We start from the raw sequence: 18,136 nt of genomic DNA, 5'->3' as shown, positions 1-18,136 counted from the left end.
GGAGCAGAATCCCTGCACAGTTCAAATTCAGCGGGAGACTCCAGGTCCCACCGCGGAAACGCCCGCCCGCCCGCTCGCTGCCCCCTCCCGGGTGCAGGAGGCCGCGTGCCCGTCCCCATCCACCTCTCGTAAAGGTAAAAAGCGCTCACTGACTCTGGGCCGCCTGGAGATCCCGTAAATGTAGTCGTCCGCTCGTCGCCGCGCTCCCGGGGAGGCACTTCCGGCGCACACTAATACGTCAGCAAAAGTGCCCGCCCCTAAACCCACCTCCGGGGTTTGGGTCAAAGGAAAGCCGGGAAGAGACACAGCAGCTACCTTCTCGTCTCCTGCGCCTGACCCCTCCCGGGACCCGTGATGCCAGCTGCAAGGAGCGACGAACGCTCGGGGTTGAGCCCCAAGTGAGCTGAGGGCTCGCGCTCTTCTGGCCCTCCCCCCGGGCCCGCCCCAGTTGAAGGTAAACGCCTCCCCCGTTGCGGCCTTGCTCCCTGCGGGCTCCTTTCCAGAACAAGCTTCCGGAACCATTTTCCCCTCTCTCCTGCCACCCTTTTTATCTCAGGACCTTTACCTGCCCTCACTGTTCTCACCGGAACGGCTAATATATGAAAAGCTTCAGTAGGAAGCTTTTAAAAAGCGACCTATCGTGCTAGGTTCCTGAAGTTGTCGCCCAGAACATTACAATCACCAAGCGATTTTCCTATCACAGCGCTAATAAGGATGCCTTAGAATCATTATTTTGCAATTTGTGATCTTCAGTACACACCACACACGCTTTTTAAATCGAAAATTTGAACGTGGTTGAATCTGATATAATTTTCACAGGTATGAATATACGATATGAAAATAAATTACAGATTTTACTTGTAAACTTAAAAATACATCTACAGGCCAGTACCCTTCAGGGCACTGAAAATTATTCAAATGATAAAATGTATCATTTCATAATTTAGCGATAACATGCAAAATTAATGATTTGAGAGAACTTTGATTACATCATAATGTGAGGCTAAAATTTCTTCTTAGCACTGCTCCAGACAAAAATATTAAGACAATCAAAAAGGCACCCAACCAAATTAGTGAATATCAGTGGCTAAGGTTCTTCCTGCCCTCCCAGGCTCTTTCTCACATGGGTAGGTAAGGTATTAGGCATATCTGAAAGCACTTTCTTGCTCTTAGCCTTATGAGAGGTTAAGAGTAGCCTCAGAGTTTTTCCCTCATTTGTTTGAAACTCACCCTTTCCTTCACACCATATGCCATCACTGAAAGGGTTAGTGTAAAGAATCTTTTAAGTGGTGTCTGGAGCAAAGCAATTCCTTAATTCACCCAGCCAGAGTCATTGTTCCTGAGTGAGTGCCGATTCTTAGGTAGGTTAAGGAGTCTCAGGGCTCTTGAAGAGGAGAAAAAGACTTAACTCTTTTTTCTACATGTTTTGTCTTAGTCATATAAAACTTTTTTCCTTAAATTATTGAGTTTTTATGACAACCATCTTTAAGACTAACTTTTTTTAAGCCCAGAGTTAATGCTTACACAACAAACAATTCATTTTTATGCTTTTCCTTAAGCTCTGTACTAATGATGTAACATTAGTGTAGTGATGTAACATTACATGTAACAACAATGTGTCTTGCTCGAGGACATGTTTCTCCTTCTTAACAAGAACCTTCTGACTAATCTTGTCAACTTAAGATATAAGTTGTGAAAGTGGGTCTGATAAAAGTGTATGAGGCTTTGATAAAACTAGCAAGGGGGGCGTTCTTCCCTCATCTAATGTCTATGTCAGAAGCTTTCTATGTACTTTTACACTGTAATAAAATTTCTGTGACACAAAAGCTCTAAGTGATCAACCCTTGTCCCTGATCCCGAAGCTAAATCTTTGGAGATCATGAATCTGACATGGTTCACCATAAGCTATCACTGATTATTACTAAGAAGTAAGAAAAATTGTATAAATTTGTCATTTCCCTATAGTATTGGTTTTACTTGCAAGGAAGAATACCTGTTTTAGATTGCTTCTGGGTTTGTTTGTTTGTTTTTTAGAAATGAGTGGTGGATTGGCCCCAAGTAAAAGCACAGTGTATGTATCCAATCTGCCCTTTTCCCTGACCAACAATGACTTATATCGGGTAAGTTGCTATATTAGTACTATTATCTACTGAATTCTGTATTTGACATACAAATATCACTTAAGCAAGCAGTTCTCTTAGACAATATTCTTAATAAATACATTAAAATGCACTTAAATCATTAATACCAAAAACCTCTATTGCAAACATAAGTGAAAAAAATTAGACACTTGTCATTTCCAAAGAAAATTTCCAGTGCTTTATAGAGAATAACAAGTTTGTTTTTTTTTTTTTTAACAAAAAATGCAGAAGACACTACTAGCATAATGAAGCTGATTTTTCCTGCTTGCTTACTTGGCTTTTGAAACTGGTAGTGGAGTGGAGGTTTTGGAGGAAAGAGCTGATGGAAGCAAAACAGATCCCTTTCCTAACCCTCCAATTCTGAAAGTATATCTTAATTTAATATGTGACAAAAACATAACAGTTTAATAAAGTTTGGTTTCAATTCAGAATAGGGTGAGTAAAAGATAAAAAGAAATCCTTTCCAACATATTCTTTATGCTCCTTACCTTACAGAGAACAAAATTTCCTGCTTTGTCTATTCTGCAGATTGATGGTTGAGAGGGACTTCCAGGGATGACATGAATCCTATCTTCCAAGTGTGCCCTCTTTTCTCTGCTACTTTGGGTAGATGTTAAGTACAGTGGAGAGATGCTGCATAGGTGATACATCAGTTCAGTTCAGTTCAGTTGCTCAGTCGTGTCTGACTGTTGGCGACCCCATGGACTGCAGCCCTCCAGGCCTCCCTGTCCATCACCAACACCTGGAGTTTACTCAAACTCACGTCCATTGAGTCGGTGACGCCATCCAACCATCTCATCCTCTGTCATCCCCTTCTCCTCCCACCTTCAGTCTTTTCCTAGCATCAGAGTCTTTTTAAATGAGTCAGTTCTTTGCATCAGGTGGCCAAAGTATTGGAGTTTCAGCTTCAGCATCAGTCTTTCCAATGAATATTCAGGACTGATTTCCTTTAGGATGGACTGGTTGGATCTCCTTGCAGTCCAAGGGACTCTCAAGAGTCTTCTCCAACACCACAGTTCAAAAGCATCAATTCTTTGGCGCTCAGCCTTCTTCACAGTCCAACTCTCACATCCATACATGACTACCGGAAAAACCATAGCCTTGACTAGACAGACCTTTGTTGGCAAAGTAATGTCTCTGCTTTTTAATATGCTGTCTAGGTTGATCATAACTTTCCTTCCAAGGAGCAAGCATCTTTTAATTTCATGGCTGTGGTCACCATCTGCAGTGATTTTGGAGCCCCCCAAAATAAAGTCTGCCACTGTTTCCCCATCTATTTGCCTTGAAGTGGTGGGATCAGATGCCATGATCTTCGTTTTCTGAATGTTGAGCTTTAAGCCAACTTTTTCACTCCCCTCTTCACTTTCATCAAGAAATAGAGGAAAACAATAGAGTGGGAAAGACTGAAGATCTCTTCAAAATAATTAGAGATACCAGGGGAACATATCATGCAAAGTTGGGCTCAATAAAGGACAGAAATGGTATGGACCTAACAGAAGCAGAAGATGTTAAGAAGAGGTGGCAAGAATACACACAAGAACTGTACAAAAAAGATCTTCATGACCCAGATAATCACAATGGTTTGATCACTCACCTAGAGCCAGACATCCTGGAATGTGAATTCAGGTGGGCCTTAGGAAACATCACTATGAACAAAACTATTGGAGGTGATGGAATTCCAATTGAGCTGTTTCAAATCCAAAAAGATGATGCTGTGAAAGTGATGCACTCACTATGCCAGCAAATTTGGAAAACTCAGCAGTGGCCACAGGACTGGCAAAGGTCAGTTTTCATTCCAATCCCCAAGAAAGGCAGTGCCAAAGAATGTTTAGTTTGATATTGAACTACCACACAATTTCACTCATTTCACTCATCTCAACGTAATGTTCAAAATTCTCCAATCTAGGCTTCAACAGTATGTGAACCATGAACTTCCAGATGTTCAAGCTGGATTTAGGAAAGGCAGAGGAACCAGAGATCAAATTGCCAACATCTGCTGGATCATCAAAAATGCAGGAGAGTTCCAGAAAAACATATGCTTTTGCTTTATTGACTACACCAAAGCCTTTGACTGTGTGGATCAGCACAAACTGTGGAAAATTCTTAAAGAGATGGGAATACCAGACCACCTTACCTGTCTCCTGAGAAATCTGTATGCAGGTCAAGAAGCAACAGTTAGAACTGGACATGGAACAACAGACTGGTTCCAAATAGGAAAAGGAGTACATCAAGGCTGTATATTGTCACCCTGCTTGTTTAACTTATATGCAGAGTACATCATGAGAAACGCCTTGCTAGATGAAGCACAAGCTGGAATCAAGATTGCCGGGAGAAATATCAATAAACTCAGATATGCAGATGACACCACCCTTATGGCAGAAAATGAAGAAGGACTAAAGAGCCTCTTGATGAAAGTGAAAGATTTGATTACATAGTACTTGATGAATTAAGACAACTTGAGTCTCGAAGAACAGAGAAAATGAACTTTAGTTTCCTTCCTTGTATCAGAATAGAGACGTCTCTCTTTTCATTGAATACTTACTGTGTGCCACAGAACATTGTTCCAGGTACAAGGAACACATCAGTGAACAAAAAGATGAAAATCTCTTCTGGCACTCACAATACAGCAAGATAGAGAAACAATTTGAAATATAAAAAATTCAAATGATGTTTGTCAATACTAGATACTAAGTTAATGCTAAGGGGAAAAATAAAGCAGGAATGGAGGGTTACTAAATGTTCGTTTAGGGGTGAAATTTTACTTTAGGAGGGTGACTTTTGATTAAGACATGAAGGAAGTAAGAGGCAGCTGTGCAGATGTCTAAGGGGGATAAGAATTTCAGTCAGACAGTAAATAAAGTGGAGAGAAGCAGGCAGTCAGAGGCAAGCACATTCAGGGGTGCCTTATAGGACTTGCATAATGGTAAGATAATGACTAATGATAAGGACTCAGTGAAGTGAGATGCCATTAGAAAATATTGTACAGAAAATAGTCATTCATACAGATGGCCAATAGGCACATGAATGAAAAGATATAAACATTGATAGTTATTAGAGAAATGAAAATAACTACAATGAAACACCACCTCACACCAGTCAGGATGACCATCATTAAAAAGTCTACAAACAGTACATGCTAGAGAGAGTGTAGGAAAAAAAGAATCGTCCTACATCATTGGTGGGAACGTAAATTGGTGTAGCTACTACAGAAAACAGTATGGAAGTTCCTGAAAAAACTAAATTAGAGTTGCCATAGGGATCCCACAATCCCACTGCTGGGCATACATCCAAACAGGACTATAGTTTGAAAAAATACATGCACCTCTATGTTCATAGCAGTACTATTCACTATAGCCAAGACATGGAAACAATCTACATGTCTATCAGCATAAATAGATGAAGATGTGAGGTGTGTGTGTTTGTGTGGAATACTACTCAACCATAAAAAGAATAAAATAATGCCATTTGCAGCAACATGGATGACCCTAGAGATGGTACTAAGTGAAGTAAATCAGAAAGAGAAAGACAGATACCATAAAATATCCCTTACATGTAGAATCTAAATATGTCACAAATGAGCTTAACCTACAAAACAGAAGCAGGCTCACAGACATAGAGAACAAACTTAATGGTTGCCAAAGGGAAGAAAGGATGGACTGGTAATTTGAGGTTAGCAGATACAAACTACTATATATAGAATGGATAAACAGTAAGGTCTTAACTGTACAGCATAGAAAACTATATTCAATATCCTGTAATAAACCGAAATGGAGAAGAATGTGTGTACACACACACACATATATATATACATCACTTTGCTATACACCAGATACTTGACATAACATTGTAAATCAACTATCCTTTAATAATTTTTTTTTTAAGAAAGCAAATGAAAAGCAGACCACAACAAAGAGAGAGAGAACTGTCTTTACTGATCTCCAGTATTACTAACACTGCAATCTAGTTATACTGTGTTCCAGGGTTGAAGTGAAAGTTTTAGTCACTCAGTCTTGTCCAACTCTTTGCAACCCCATGGACTATAGCCCACCAGGTTCCTCTGTCCATGGAATTCTCCAGGCAGGCAAGAATACTGGAGTGGGTAGCCAGCTATTCCTTTCTTCAGGGGATCTTCCTGACCCAGGGATCAAACCTGGGTCTCCTATATTGCAAGCGGGTTCTTCACCTGAACCACTAGGGAAGCCCCAGGGTTACACAACTTAATTATAGAACTCAAACATTTATTATTGTTATTTCTTACACATATTAATGTATCATAAAAGACTCTTCTACAAAGTGTTACATGATAAACAGGAACTATCAGTATATAGGTACTGGTTGAAGCAATAGAAATAGATGAGATTGCCTAGAGTGAAGATGTAGATGTAAAAGGGAAGAAAGGGCCAACTGTAAAGTGCCACCAACATATTAGGGTGGGCAGAAGAAGTAGGCTGATAGGAATCAATTTTTTCAATATAGAAGCTTTTTTTATTTTATAAGCAGTCTAAGTAAGGATCTGTCTTCTGAAATAGTGATTGCTTGATGGGGTGGAGGGGAGTAAGTTAGGAACAGTGCTATTCTACAACATTGATAATTAAAGCACAAGGTTTCTCCGGAGCTCTGGTGGGGTTGACAGTTGTCATGGATAAACCGTACGAACTATAGCTGTGCAGTGTGTGTGCCTTCAACCTACCACACTTGAAGAGTGTTTTGTTTTTTGTTTTTTTTCCCCTGTACTCTTTGTCAGGGAATTTGTCAGAAATTTAAGAATTAAGGTAAATAAATACCTGTGATACAAATAGACAAAAAAGAGTATTATTCAAGTCACTAAAAAAATATATCTTCTGTGGTCTGCCTTACTGACTAAATGCTAAAACTTTTCGTAAACTACAATAAAAAATGTGGTCAGTATATACAGCCTGAAAACTTAATGTGTTTTTTATGATTTTAAAACAAATTGCAAATCATTATGTGGTCTTTTGTTTCAGATATTTTCCAAGTATGGCAAAGTTGTAAAGTAAGTATATCAGATCCTGAAACTTCATTTGAAAGTCTATCTTAATTTTCTTCTCCATTATTTTCTTAATGAAAGTAGATTTACTATATTTTTATAAAACAGATATTTGATATAAAAAAGAATAAAAATACTGCTGTTAACATTTTATGTGTATTTAATTTTTTAATATACATAAATATCTATAGACAAGTTTAAAAAGACTCCTTTCTATGCATGCAATTTTGTTGTCTTTTTTTAACTTGACTTATTGTAAATAGCTTTCCATGTACTGTATAGATACATCCTTATATTTAATGATTTCATGGTAGTCCTTTGTGTTATTATTTACTTGTTTTATACCACATTATTAAGAATTAAAACTGATTCTGTTATCCAATATAAGACATAAAAGCTGATTAAATATAAATATCAGGTAGTAGAAGGTATGTTAGCAAGTATACTATAAATGGATTATTATTTGTCAAACAATGTAAAAACAAACACCACTGACTCTTGAACTATGCAGGGTTAATGAGAGTATAAAGTAAAAACAAGATAGTGTTACTCTATCTTATAACTAATATATGTTTTAGTATAAATTTAAAGTCATTTAAAATCCCAGGAATTTAGAGCATATTTATCTTAACTAGTTGTTTTTCTTTAGCTTTTGATAAATGGACATTAAACAGTTGAAGTTCATCTGCATCCTGAAGTTCACATCTTTTAAAATTACTTCTCCGTTAAAAAAAACAACAGAAATACTACTAAATCAATTTTGAGGTCTTCAGAATTTCAAACGGTGATCATTATCAATCAGAACACTAATAATAATGATATGAAACAATGAGCACATGCTAGGCATTGTTCTAATGTGTGTGTGTGTGTGCGCACGTGCGCGTGTGTGTGCGTGCTCAGTCATGTCTGACTCTTTGGCGACCCCATGGACTAGCCCACCAGGCTCCTCTGTCCATGGAATTTTCCAGGCAAAAATAGTGGAATGGGTTGCCATTTCCTATTCCAAGGGATCTTCCCAAGCCAGGGATTGAACCCACATCTCCTGCATTGGCAGGTGAATTCTTTACCACTCTGCCACCTGGGAAGCCTTATTGTTCTAATATCTTTACATAAATTATCTCATTAAAGTCTCACAACTGTCTTTGAAGGTAAACACTGCTATTATCCTGATGTTGTAATTGACAAAACTGAAGCCTGTAAACCTAAAATCATATTGCCAGTCAGCAGTGAAGACAAGGTTTGATTCCAGCCTATTCCCTTACCTTCCCATTACCTTTTCTTGATTTTTCCCTGTCAGAATCACTGAATAAATTTCCATATCAATACATAATTGTTAGCCATGAGAATGCTATGAAGTTAGACACAGAGTTATAAGCACCTATAAGCAAGGAAGACATGATCTAGTCTAGAGAGTCAGAGTAGCTTTACAAAGGCAGTATTCTTTGAGTTGAAACCTAGAGGCTGAGTACAAGTAGGTAAAAAGAATGAGAAGAACATTTCAGTTAGAGGGAATGCTTATACAAAGGCCCGCAAAGACCCTCTGGCAAGAGAAAATAAAGTGAGATCAAGAAACAGCCAGTGTGACTTGAGATGAGTAAGCAAGAGGGGAAAAGCACAAGATGGGTCCAGAAACAGATTCCTCTAAGAAGACCAGGAATCTGTTAAATAATTTTAATTAGAGTGACATGATTTGAATTTTTAGAACCTTGTTCCATCCAACTTCAGTGTAGAGACTGGATTGGAGGGGAACATGAGCAGATGCAGGGACACCAGTTAAAAGATATAACAGTAGCCCTGGGAAGAAATCTAGACTAAAATGATACAGGTAGAGAGGTAGAAACTGGTCAGATTTGAGAAATCATTAGGCAGAAGAATGGATAATACTTAGTGCTGTACTTATTTTGTATATAATGGTTGGGTGAATGAGAAGGAGGTGTTACAGATGACACTGAGGTTTCCCAGAATAGTGTCTACTTTATGTGCTTAAATGAGTACATCATCTGCCTTATATCAGGAAATGGTGCCACCATCCACCTTTTCTCCCATGCCAGAGACATGGGAATAAATCCTAGGTTTGTCCTCTCAAATCCTTGATATAATTACTTTTCTGTTATCATAGAAGGTAATTCTGTCAAAATAATGTATTTTAATTGGTTTATAGGTCTCTCTCTACCTCTAGACTGTCAGTTTTTTCCTGAGGGTAAAAACCTTGTCCTGCTGCCAGTGCTTAGTACTTGTACTTGAGGCTAATGGAAGGACTGAATGGCCTCATGAACAAACAAATGGATACATGCTTCTGAGAAACTATTTTCTCAATCAAAATAGGTGAGCTGAAAGGAGCGTTTTATAGATAAAGCTTAAAGAAGTAGCTGACAAATTAATAAAGTGAAAATGCCATCACGTGTATCCAAACATAAAGACTTGTCATTACTGCAAAAATAAACTTCAGTAGGGAAGATGAGGCAGTGTTTATACAGATTTCAGCAGAGACAAGCAGTTAAAGAAATGTAAGAACTCATACATTCTGAACCCTGAAGAGTGAGTAAAATTTTATGGGCAAAAATTGAGAATTTAAAGAGGATAGAAGGCATGTGAACAGAGGTGCCAGTTTAGGGAGGTTCAGGCCATGCTGCATAAACACTGAATGCCTTCTTGTGGCTAAAGCTTACAGTGTGCGAGTGCGGGGCAGCGAGAGATGGGGAGGGCACAATAAAGGCCATTGACTGCTGCACTGGAGAGTAGGCAGTTTGGAGAACCAAGACCTTTTAAGCGAGGGAGTAAGTGATTTTATTTATTCCTTAAGTAGAAGACTCTTCCACTGTGTTAATTCCAGCATATGAGCAGGAATTAACATCAAGGGAACCAGTAAGAATAGACTATGGAAACAGTAATGCCACTATGGACAAGAAAAAGCAATGGGAACAGAAAAGAGAGGACGGAGGAGAGAGATCATTAATAGAGGATGATTTAGAAAGCGAACACTTCCAAAATAGTACTTTCAAAAATTAATGTATGACTTTAACTGACCTCCAGAAACATTACGAGTTTTTTAAAAGTTAAAGCAATGTCTCACTTCACACTTTTTTTTAAAATGGGTTAAAAACTTTGTTATGTTCAATAACTGGTGTGTCTGCAGAAAATTAGTCTAAACTTGAGCATCATTGAGTACTTGACTTCTTTCCTTATAAACCCAATGAATAAACACATGCTGCCTTTGAGAAAGTAAACCATTTTAGTTGTCCACTTTCCCCTAAGTTATTGTAACTTATTTTTTTAATGGAATAAGACATCGCTTTTCTTAATATAGAGGTATCTTTTTACCAGTTTCATTCCAGAGACTATAGGTACCTAAAAACCCAAACCTAAATAAAATAAAATTTAATATGTGAAATATAATATTAAATAAAATTTGTTTATTCATTCATATCCTCTTGTCTGTTTTCCTGTTAATTTAGTTTTTAGAAAATTATTAAGCTTTGTCTTAAATATTGTCTCTTTTTTGCTATTTGGAAATAATCCCAAATTTATAAGTTACAAAAATAGTACAAAGAACATCAAAATATCCCTTACCTAGATTCACGTACTGTTAACATTTTACCCTATTTATTTTATCTTTTGTACTCTCTCCCCAATGTGTGTTCATGTGTGGGTATATGTGTGTGTGTGTGTGTATGTGTATATATACGTTTGTGTGTATATGTATGGCTTCCCAGGTTGAAGCAGTGGTAAAGAACCCACCTGCCAGTGCAAAAGATGCAAGACTTGATCCCAAGTTTGATCCCTGGGTCAGGAAGATCCCCTGAAATAGGAAATGACAACCCATTCCAGTATTCTTGCCTGGAAGATTCCATGGAGAGAGGAGCCTGGCAGACTACAGTCCATGGGGTCACAAAGCTTCAGACACAACCAAGCACACATATATGTGCCTATGTGTGTGTGTCTTTATGTGTATACATACACACAAACACAATTTGCTTTTGTGAGTCATTTGAGGGTGTTATAAATGTCATCACCCTTTACTCCTAAATATAGTACTTCATCGGAGAAGGCAATGGCAACCTACTCCAGTACTCTTGCCTGGAAAATCCCATGGACGGAGGAGCCTGGTAGGCTGCAGTCCATGGGGTTGCGAAGAGTCAGACACGACTGAGTGACTTCACTTTCACTTTTCACTTTCATGCATTGGAGAAGGAAATGGCAACCCACTCCAGTGTTCTTGCCTGGAGAATCCCAGGGACGGGGGAGCCTGGTGGGCTGCCGTCTATGGGGCCACACAGAGTCGGACACGACTGAAGTGACTTAGCAGCAGCAGCATAGTACTTCATTGTGTATTTCCTAAAAATACATTAGGGTTATATATTATAGAGCCACAGCACAGTTAACCAAACTCATAAATTTATCCTGATGCAGTACTTTTGTTGAATCAATTGTCCATGTTCCAGTTTTGTCAGTTGACCTAATAATATCCCACGTAGAATTTTACACCTGTAGAGCAGAATGCAGTCTAGAGTTAAGTGTTGATTTTTACTGTCAAATCTTTTTAGCCTCCCTTAGTCTGAAACATTTATAAATAATACAACTCTAACCCATGTGTTTTCCTGATGTTGCCTCATGATTATATGGGGGTTATATAGTCTTGGCAGGAATGCTCTATAGATGATTTATTCTCAAGGTGTCTGGATTCATACAGCATCCATCTATCTCATTAGTGATACTAATTTTGATCACTCAGTCAAGGTTTAACCAACTTCTCTGCTGTATAATTATTTTTCCCTTGTGCAACTAACAAGCAATCAATGGGAGACAGTTAAGACAATGCAAGCATCCTGTTCCACATAAAAATTTCATTTGAGACATAGCATTTGTTGTAATTCTTGCCTGTCCCAGTCTTTACCGTGATCGTTTCAAATGGTGATTTTCTGGCCCTCCCTGTTTGTGCAATAAGCAGTAGCCCTCCTTTCTCCCCCATTTATTTATTATCAGCATGGACTTAAGAATTCCTTTCTTATGTGGTTTGTAATTCATTAATGTATTTAATTATTTTGGTACTCAGATTGTCCTAGATTCGGCCAGTGGGCTCTCCCTTCAGCTGGCTTCTCTGTTCTTGTGCCATGCCCCATCATTACACTTTTTTTCAAGTGCTTCCTTTCTAGCATAACAAGATGTTCCAAGTTCATCTTGGATGTAGCCTCTCCCAGCCTTCAAATCAGCCATTTCTCCAAAGAGCCCTGTTGAATATTGTTTCCTAAAATGTGTTTAATGACGTACGATGAGCAAGGACCAACAGGACTAGGGATGGGTGAAGGACGAGGAGAAAGAGCAGGCTCGGTGGTCTTGTCACCATCCATACCATTCAGGTTCTTTGGGTAGTATGGCTGAGAAGCACAGAACTGGAGATTCTTTAAAATAATATTAAGAATATAGTTTTATTCTAAAACTAGAAAAAAAAATTGAGTAAATCACTTTACTTTTTGTGCAGAAAAGAATACCTCAGTTTTGTTTTTTTCCTGCAGAGAGGGAGTCAGTAGAGAAGAGGAATTATGCTTAATCTTCAAGATTCCATTGTCTCTTGTAATCTCTACTTCATCCTCAACTTCTGATTAATGTTTGATTTATCAGATACTCCTAATTATAGCTGTGTTCACTTGTGTTAGTATCACAGTTTCTCATTTCAAGAATTTATTCATATGTTTTATTTATTGCTGCCTCATTTTTAACTGGCTATTTGTTTATGCTTTAAGGGTTACTATAATGAAAGATAAAGATACCAGAAGGAGTAAAGGGGTTGCATTTATTTTATTTTTGGATAAAGACTCTGCACAAAACTGTACCCGGGCAATAAACAACAAACAGGTAAGCCATTCGTTCCCAGCAAGGTTTTTAACCAAAAGTCTGTGTTCAAACCAGGCTAAAAATGTGGCGATGCAGTGGATGGTCATGTCTGGATATCAGTAGTTCCTGGGGGTATTTTACTTATAGAAAAGAGGTCAAAACTGTACTGGGTTCCCAAAACACTGGTAGAATATAAGGGATAAAAATCTGTTCTACAGGAAAGAATTTGTCACACCTACGTGGGCATTTGCTAAAATAATATAAAAAAATAGAATTGAAAACTTGAAGAAATGGAATCCAATAACTGTAGTTTTAGGTTTCAATGAGATAACATCCTTCTGCATTTACACTTTTCTCTGGTCCAGTTATTTGGTAGAGTGATAAAAGCAAGCATTGCTATTGACAATGGAAGAGCAGCTGAGTTCATCCGAAGACGAAACTACTTTGATAAATCTAAGTGTTATGAATGTGGGGTGAGTATACCTAAAGCAATATAATTTTCCATTATTTACTTGAAGGTGTTTTTCACATCAGTGTTTTATTTGTGTTCTCCAGAACTTCTGGAAGGATAAAGTCAAGTTATAAAAGTTTGACTTTGGGAATGTAGACTCATTTAAGTAAATTCAGTTGAAATATACTATGATATAAAGACAGTCTGAGTTGGGTAATCTAGAAAGGTATTTTCTGCAGTTTCTAAATCTTTGAAAGTTGTTAGGTTAAAAAATGTTAAGACTAATTACTTACATTATTGTCTGAAAGATTTTCAGTTCAGTTCAGTCACTCAGTCGTGTCCGACTCTTTGCAACCCCATGAATCACAGCATGCCAGGCCTCCCTGTCCATCACCAACTCCCAGAATTCACTCAAACTTACGTCTGTGATATGAGTCGGTGATGCCATCCAGCCATCTCATCCTCTGTCGTCCCCTTCTCCTCCTGCCCCCAATCCCTCCCAGCATCAGAGTCTTTTCCAATGAGTCAACTCTGCATGAGGTGGCCAAAGGACTGGAGTTTCAGCTTTAGCATCATTCCTTCCAAAGAACACCCAGATTTTAGTGACCCATAAATTTTTGCATTTCTATAGTAGTTTGACAATGATTAAGTATCACAGATCAGTAAAAACACTGTCATATGACCTATCCTCTATGGGATATTGTTTTGAAAAGTTTTCCCACCTATTGGTACTGCTAATAGTTCAGGAGCTGAACTATACCCAGATTTTCTTACCTAGTTCTCATCATCTATTAATATTGTTATCCATTTAAACTTTGGGTGATTAGGAGACATACATAGCCGCAGAGCAATTTTGCCCAAGGCCCATAATGATATCAAGGGAATTTCAGTCTGGGTCTCATTGCTTTCTGTTTCTAAAATGTCTCCATATATATGATCCAGAGATTAATGGGGAGCGTTTACTGAAGGGAAAATTACTGAGAGACATTGTTCTGGCTACACGATTATATGGAAAATAGAAGGAAATGGTTTTGGGAGTTCTTTCTCCAATGTCACTCACTCCCTCTCAAAAATATTTACATATACAGACAGGTAAGTGAGTGGATAGATGGATGGATAGACGGAAAGAGAGAGCGAGCAAGGTCCTGGGTAAGTTCTGTCGAATTTTGTGATTCTAACACTTAAGTTAATGTTTCAAAAACTGTGTTCCAGACTCCTAAGTTTTGTTAAAAAAAAAAAGGAAGAGAGGGTGGAGTTATTATGGTCAGATAGATGAGTATATATATTCACAGTAGATATTATCTGAGAACTTCTGGGTAAATCTGTTAATCTGTTTTGGTTCATGAGTCCATAAATGTGTTATGTTATACTTTGTACATTATAGTATTTCTTAAAACTCTTCCCCACCCCAAATCTGTTTATTTTAGCCTGGTTTTTCCAAAAGCTGTTGCATTGTTAAACCCCTTTTTTGGTATGGGATATGTTAACGGTTTTTGGTATATCGTTATTCCAGAACACTTTGCAAAATGGTTCTCTAAGTGCATGCTCTCAGCAGTTCCTTAATAATAACACCTTTTGGGTGCAGCCATGTCCCCAGGTATAAAAAGTACATAGTTGGTTTGATGCTTTATAAAATAATACTTGAAGAGCATGATTCATTTTCTCTTCTGCTGTTTTAATCCTGGCTCAGTCTCTGCCCACACCCTCATTCTCACATAAATCTTCTTAAAGTTATTTTGGTAAGCTAATATACAGATTCACTGTCTTCTTTTAAACTCAGACAATGTTATATCTCCTTTTAATGTTACAGCTAGTCCAGCACTGTCAAATACAAATGTATGCAAGCTGCAAATGCAATTTTAAATGTTCTAATAGCCACATTAAAAATAATAAACAGGGTAAGAGTTAAATACATTTTATGTAATTCAAAGTATTATCATTTGAATTATGTAATTAATATTTTTAAAAGGATAATATTTTTTTTAATTTTATTTTATTTTTAAACTTTACAATATTGTATTAGTTTTGCCAAATATCGAAATGAATCCGCCACAGGTATACCCGCGTTCCCCATCCTGAACCCTCCTCCCTCCTCCCTCCCCTACCCTCCCTCTGGGTCGTCCCTGTGCACCAGCCCCAAGCATCCAGTACCCTGCATTTTATATAATTTTTTCCTGCTGTCTTCACAATCCAGTATGTATCAATTCAAACAACTGATTCACAATCCAGTATGTATCAGTTCAAACAAATCAATTCTCAGTAACCACAAGAGAATTGTAACAAATGGCTATCATAAGTGGGCAATGCTAGTGTAGTCTAGGTATGAAATAAGCAAAATGAAATTAATTGCAAGGAAAAGTGAGGAAGACTTTAAATTTTCCACATGTTTTTAAAAGAGATTGTTAACATCTTTGAAGTTAGGAGTAGTTTTGTCCCCATTTTATCATACTAACTTAAAATTTTAACATTTAAGGTAGATGGTCCATTTAAATTTTGAATTTTTATATCCTGAATCTTGACATTTAATCTTAAGGAACCACCAAGTTTCTGTTAATAATACATAATGTATATATTTTCATATTTTGTGTTACTAACACAAATGTTCTATTTCTTCCTTTCCTTCTCAATGGGAAACAAAAGGAAAGTGGACACTTAAGTTATGCCTGTCCTAAAAATATGCTTGGAGAACGTGAACCTCCAAAGAAGAAAGAGAAAAAGAAAAAAAAGAAAATTCCTGAGCCAGAAGAAGAAATGTATGTATATCCACTCTCACCAAATAAATTAAATGTATGCTGTCTTTTTACTATTGAGTGCATTTTGATTTTTTTAATAATTTAGTGAAGAAGTAGAAGAAAGTGAAGATGAAGGGGAAGATCCTGCTCTTGACAGCCTCAGTCAGGCCATAGCTTTCCAGGTATTCAACAGTTCTTTTTCCAAGGCACCTGCCATAGCTCCCTTGAGTTAATAGTTTTATATTCCTTGCTTGCTTTATTAATCGTCTCCTCATGACATCCTCTGTCTTTCCCCTTTGTCCCTAAACTTTAGGAGATGGGCTCCTTCTTTAAGATCTTTATAATAGTGTGATGGAAAAGTTCCTATTGGTTCTTTCTAGATTTTAAGGGCCCCACAACACTTTTAATATCATAATCTGTTTTCAGTATAGAATTGAATAGAACTAATTGATTAAAATGAGTTTAGCCCCCAACAGAAAAGATTTTATTAAATCAAAGATATTGTTTTAAAGGAAGCTTCATTTTAAAACAAAAAACATTTTTGATCATTAAAAGTTCTAATACAAGTATATGAAACATTTTTTGAAGAAAATGTGTAACTTCCTGATTTTATATAACCAGTTATTTTGTTTTAATGTAGTTGATAAATTATAAATGCATACATCAATTCATTTTTCCTTTTAGTTAGTTAATTCAGTATTTTATGTAATGTACCCACAGCCAACAGCAATGGCAAGTAAGCTTCATTTCATATGCCTGTTAATTAATAGAAATTACCCAGACTAATTCTGAGTAACATGGTAAGACTGGGAGAAAACTTGGGGGTAGGACAAATAATATTATTTTAACATTATTAATATTAAGCAGATTCCTGATTTTTGTTTTGTTTATTTTCCAAATAACCTTTACAGCAAGCCAAAATTGAAGAAGAACAAAAAAAATGGAAACCCAGTTCAGGAGGTCCTTCAACATCAGATGATTCAAGACGCCCAAGGATAAAGAAAAGCACATACTTCAGTGATGAGGAGGAACTTAGTGATTAAAAATATATATGTTATGTAAATATCATTAAAAAATTTTTTTTAAGTCTTGGAGTACCAAGTTCCCTTGGGACTAAAAATTACTTTTAGAATTTGAACATAAGAACACTTAGTACCAAATACTTTTTTACTTTAGATAGTTGTTAGGAAATGGTAATTTTATAGTATCATGTTTATCTTGCATCAAGATTTGCTAATAATCATTTATCTTGAAAACAGTTGATTTGAATAAAAAAGGAAATGTAATAGTATTATAACAAAGCTATCCCAAGAAGAAAGTCAAAGTCACGCAGTCGTGTCTGCCTCTTTGTGACCCCATGGACTATACAGTCCATGGAATTCTCCAGGCCAGAAATACTGGAGTGGGTAGCCTTTCCCTTCTCCAGGGTATCTTCCCAACCCAGGGATCGAACCCAAGTCTCCCACATTGCAGGCGTATTCTTTACCAGCTGAGCCAGAAAGGTAGATAGTAAAAAGATTTGAGAAGTTCATTATAAAAGCTTATTCATGATTGGTTTATATAAGAACTTTTGAAATAAATTTCATCTTTAAAATTAAAACTTCGTAAAGACTATGGAAAGTTTGGGGTGATTTATTGTTATTCATGTTAATAAAGTTTTCTCAAGAGAACTTTATTTTTCAGTGTAGGTGTTCTGTTATCACTTCTTTTATCTTTATCCCTATCTGGATACATTGCAGTCACCCATAAAATATAAAGTAAAGTAGCTCTCAGAAGCTTGTAGCCAAACAGCAGTAATTTGTCCTGCCTTTGGCATCAAGTTCCATTCCTCAGAAGCAGCCAGCCAGCTTCTTTATTTCTTTTCACATGTAAATACATCTTGCTAAATAAAATGCATACAGTTCTGCCACTTAATCCATAAAGGAATGAAGGAGGACTTTTCAATCTATACTCCCCTCTGCCCTCCTCCACT

The 18,136-nt window shown here is 37.2% G+C and overlaps 2 protein-coding genes across 13 annotated transcripts in view; one reads left to right on the top strand and one right to left on the bottom strand.

Annotated features, from left to right (window-relative positions):
• The window catches only part of PPHLN1 (periphilin 1), a 173,440-nt gene extending 173,164 nt beyond the window's left edge, over window positions 1–276 (bottom strand). For 2 of the 8 annotated variants that reach the window (XM_070370635.1, XM_005896814.2), the window contains exon 1: window positions 154–270. In XM_070370635.1, the coding sequence (XP_070226736.1) occupies window position 154 (1 nt within the window). In that variant the 5' untranslated portion in view covers window positions 155–270. Of the gene's footprint in view, window positions 1–149 lie in introns of all 8 variants that reach the window. The other 6 variants (XM_070370631.1, XM_070370634.1, XM_070370636.1 and 3 more) reach the window with 5 other exon arrangements.
• Window positions 277–286: 10 nt separating this feature from the next.
• Window positions 287–17,839, top strand: ZCRB1 (zinc finger CCHC-type and RNA binding motif containing 1). Of its 5 annotated transcripts, none has more exons than XM_070370641.1 (8): window positions 287–454; window positions 7,127–7,155; window positions 12,663–12,798; window positions 12,891–13,002; window positions 13,347–13,454; window positions 16,073–16,185; window positions 16,271–16,346; window positions 17,076–17,839. In XM_070370641.1, exons 4-8 carry the CDS (start codon window positions 12,901–12,903, stop codon window positions 17,205–17,207), a joined length of 531 nt encoding a protein of 176 aa, XP_070226742.1. In that variant the 5' UTR covers window positions 287–454; window positions 7,127–7,155; window positions 12,663–12,798; window positions 12,891–12,900; the 3' UTR covers window positions 17,208–17,839. The 5 variants fall into 5 exon arrangements, with proteins under 5 accessions (XP_070226742.1, XP_005896877.1, XP_070226743.1 ...); XM_005896815.3 differs by lacking the exon at window positions 12,663–12,798 and adding an exon at window positions 2,035–2,120; XM_070370640.1 differs by lacking the exon at window positions 287–454 and adding an exon at window positions 2,035–2,120.
• The last annotated feature ends 297 nt before the right edge of the window (window positions 17,840–18,136 follow it).

This window comes from Bos mutus, chromosome 5 (genome assembly GCF_027580195.1).
Source record: "Bos mutus isolate GX-2022 chromosome 5, NWIPB_WYAK_1.1, whole genome shotgun sequence".
Lineage (NCBI taxonomy): Eukaryota > Metazoa > Chordata > Mammalia > Artiodactyla > Bovidae > Bos > Bos mutus.
The sequence above is the reverse complement of the archived record's forward strand: the minus strand, read 5'-3'. Positions and strand labels throughout refer to the sequence as shown.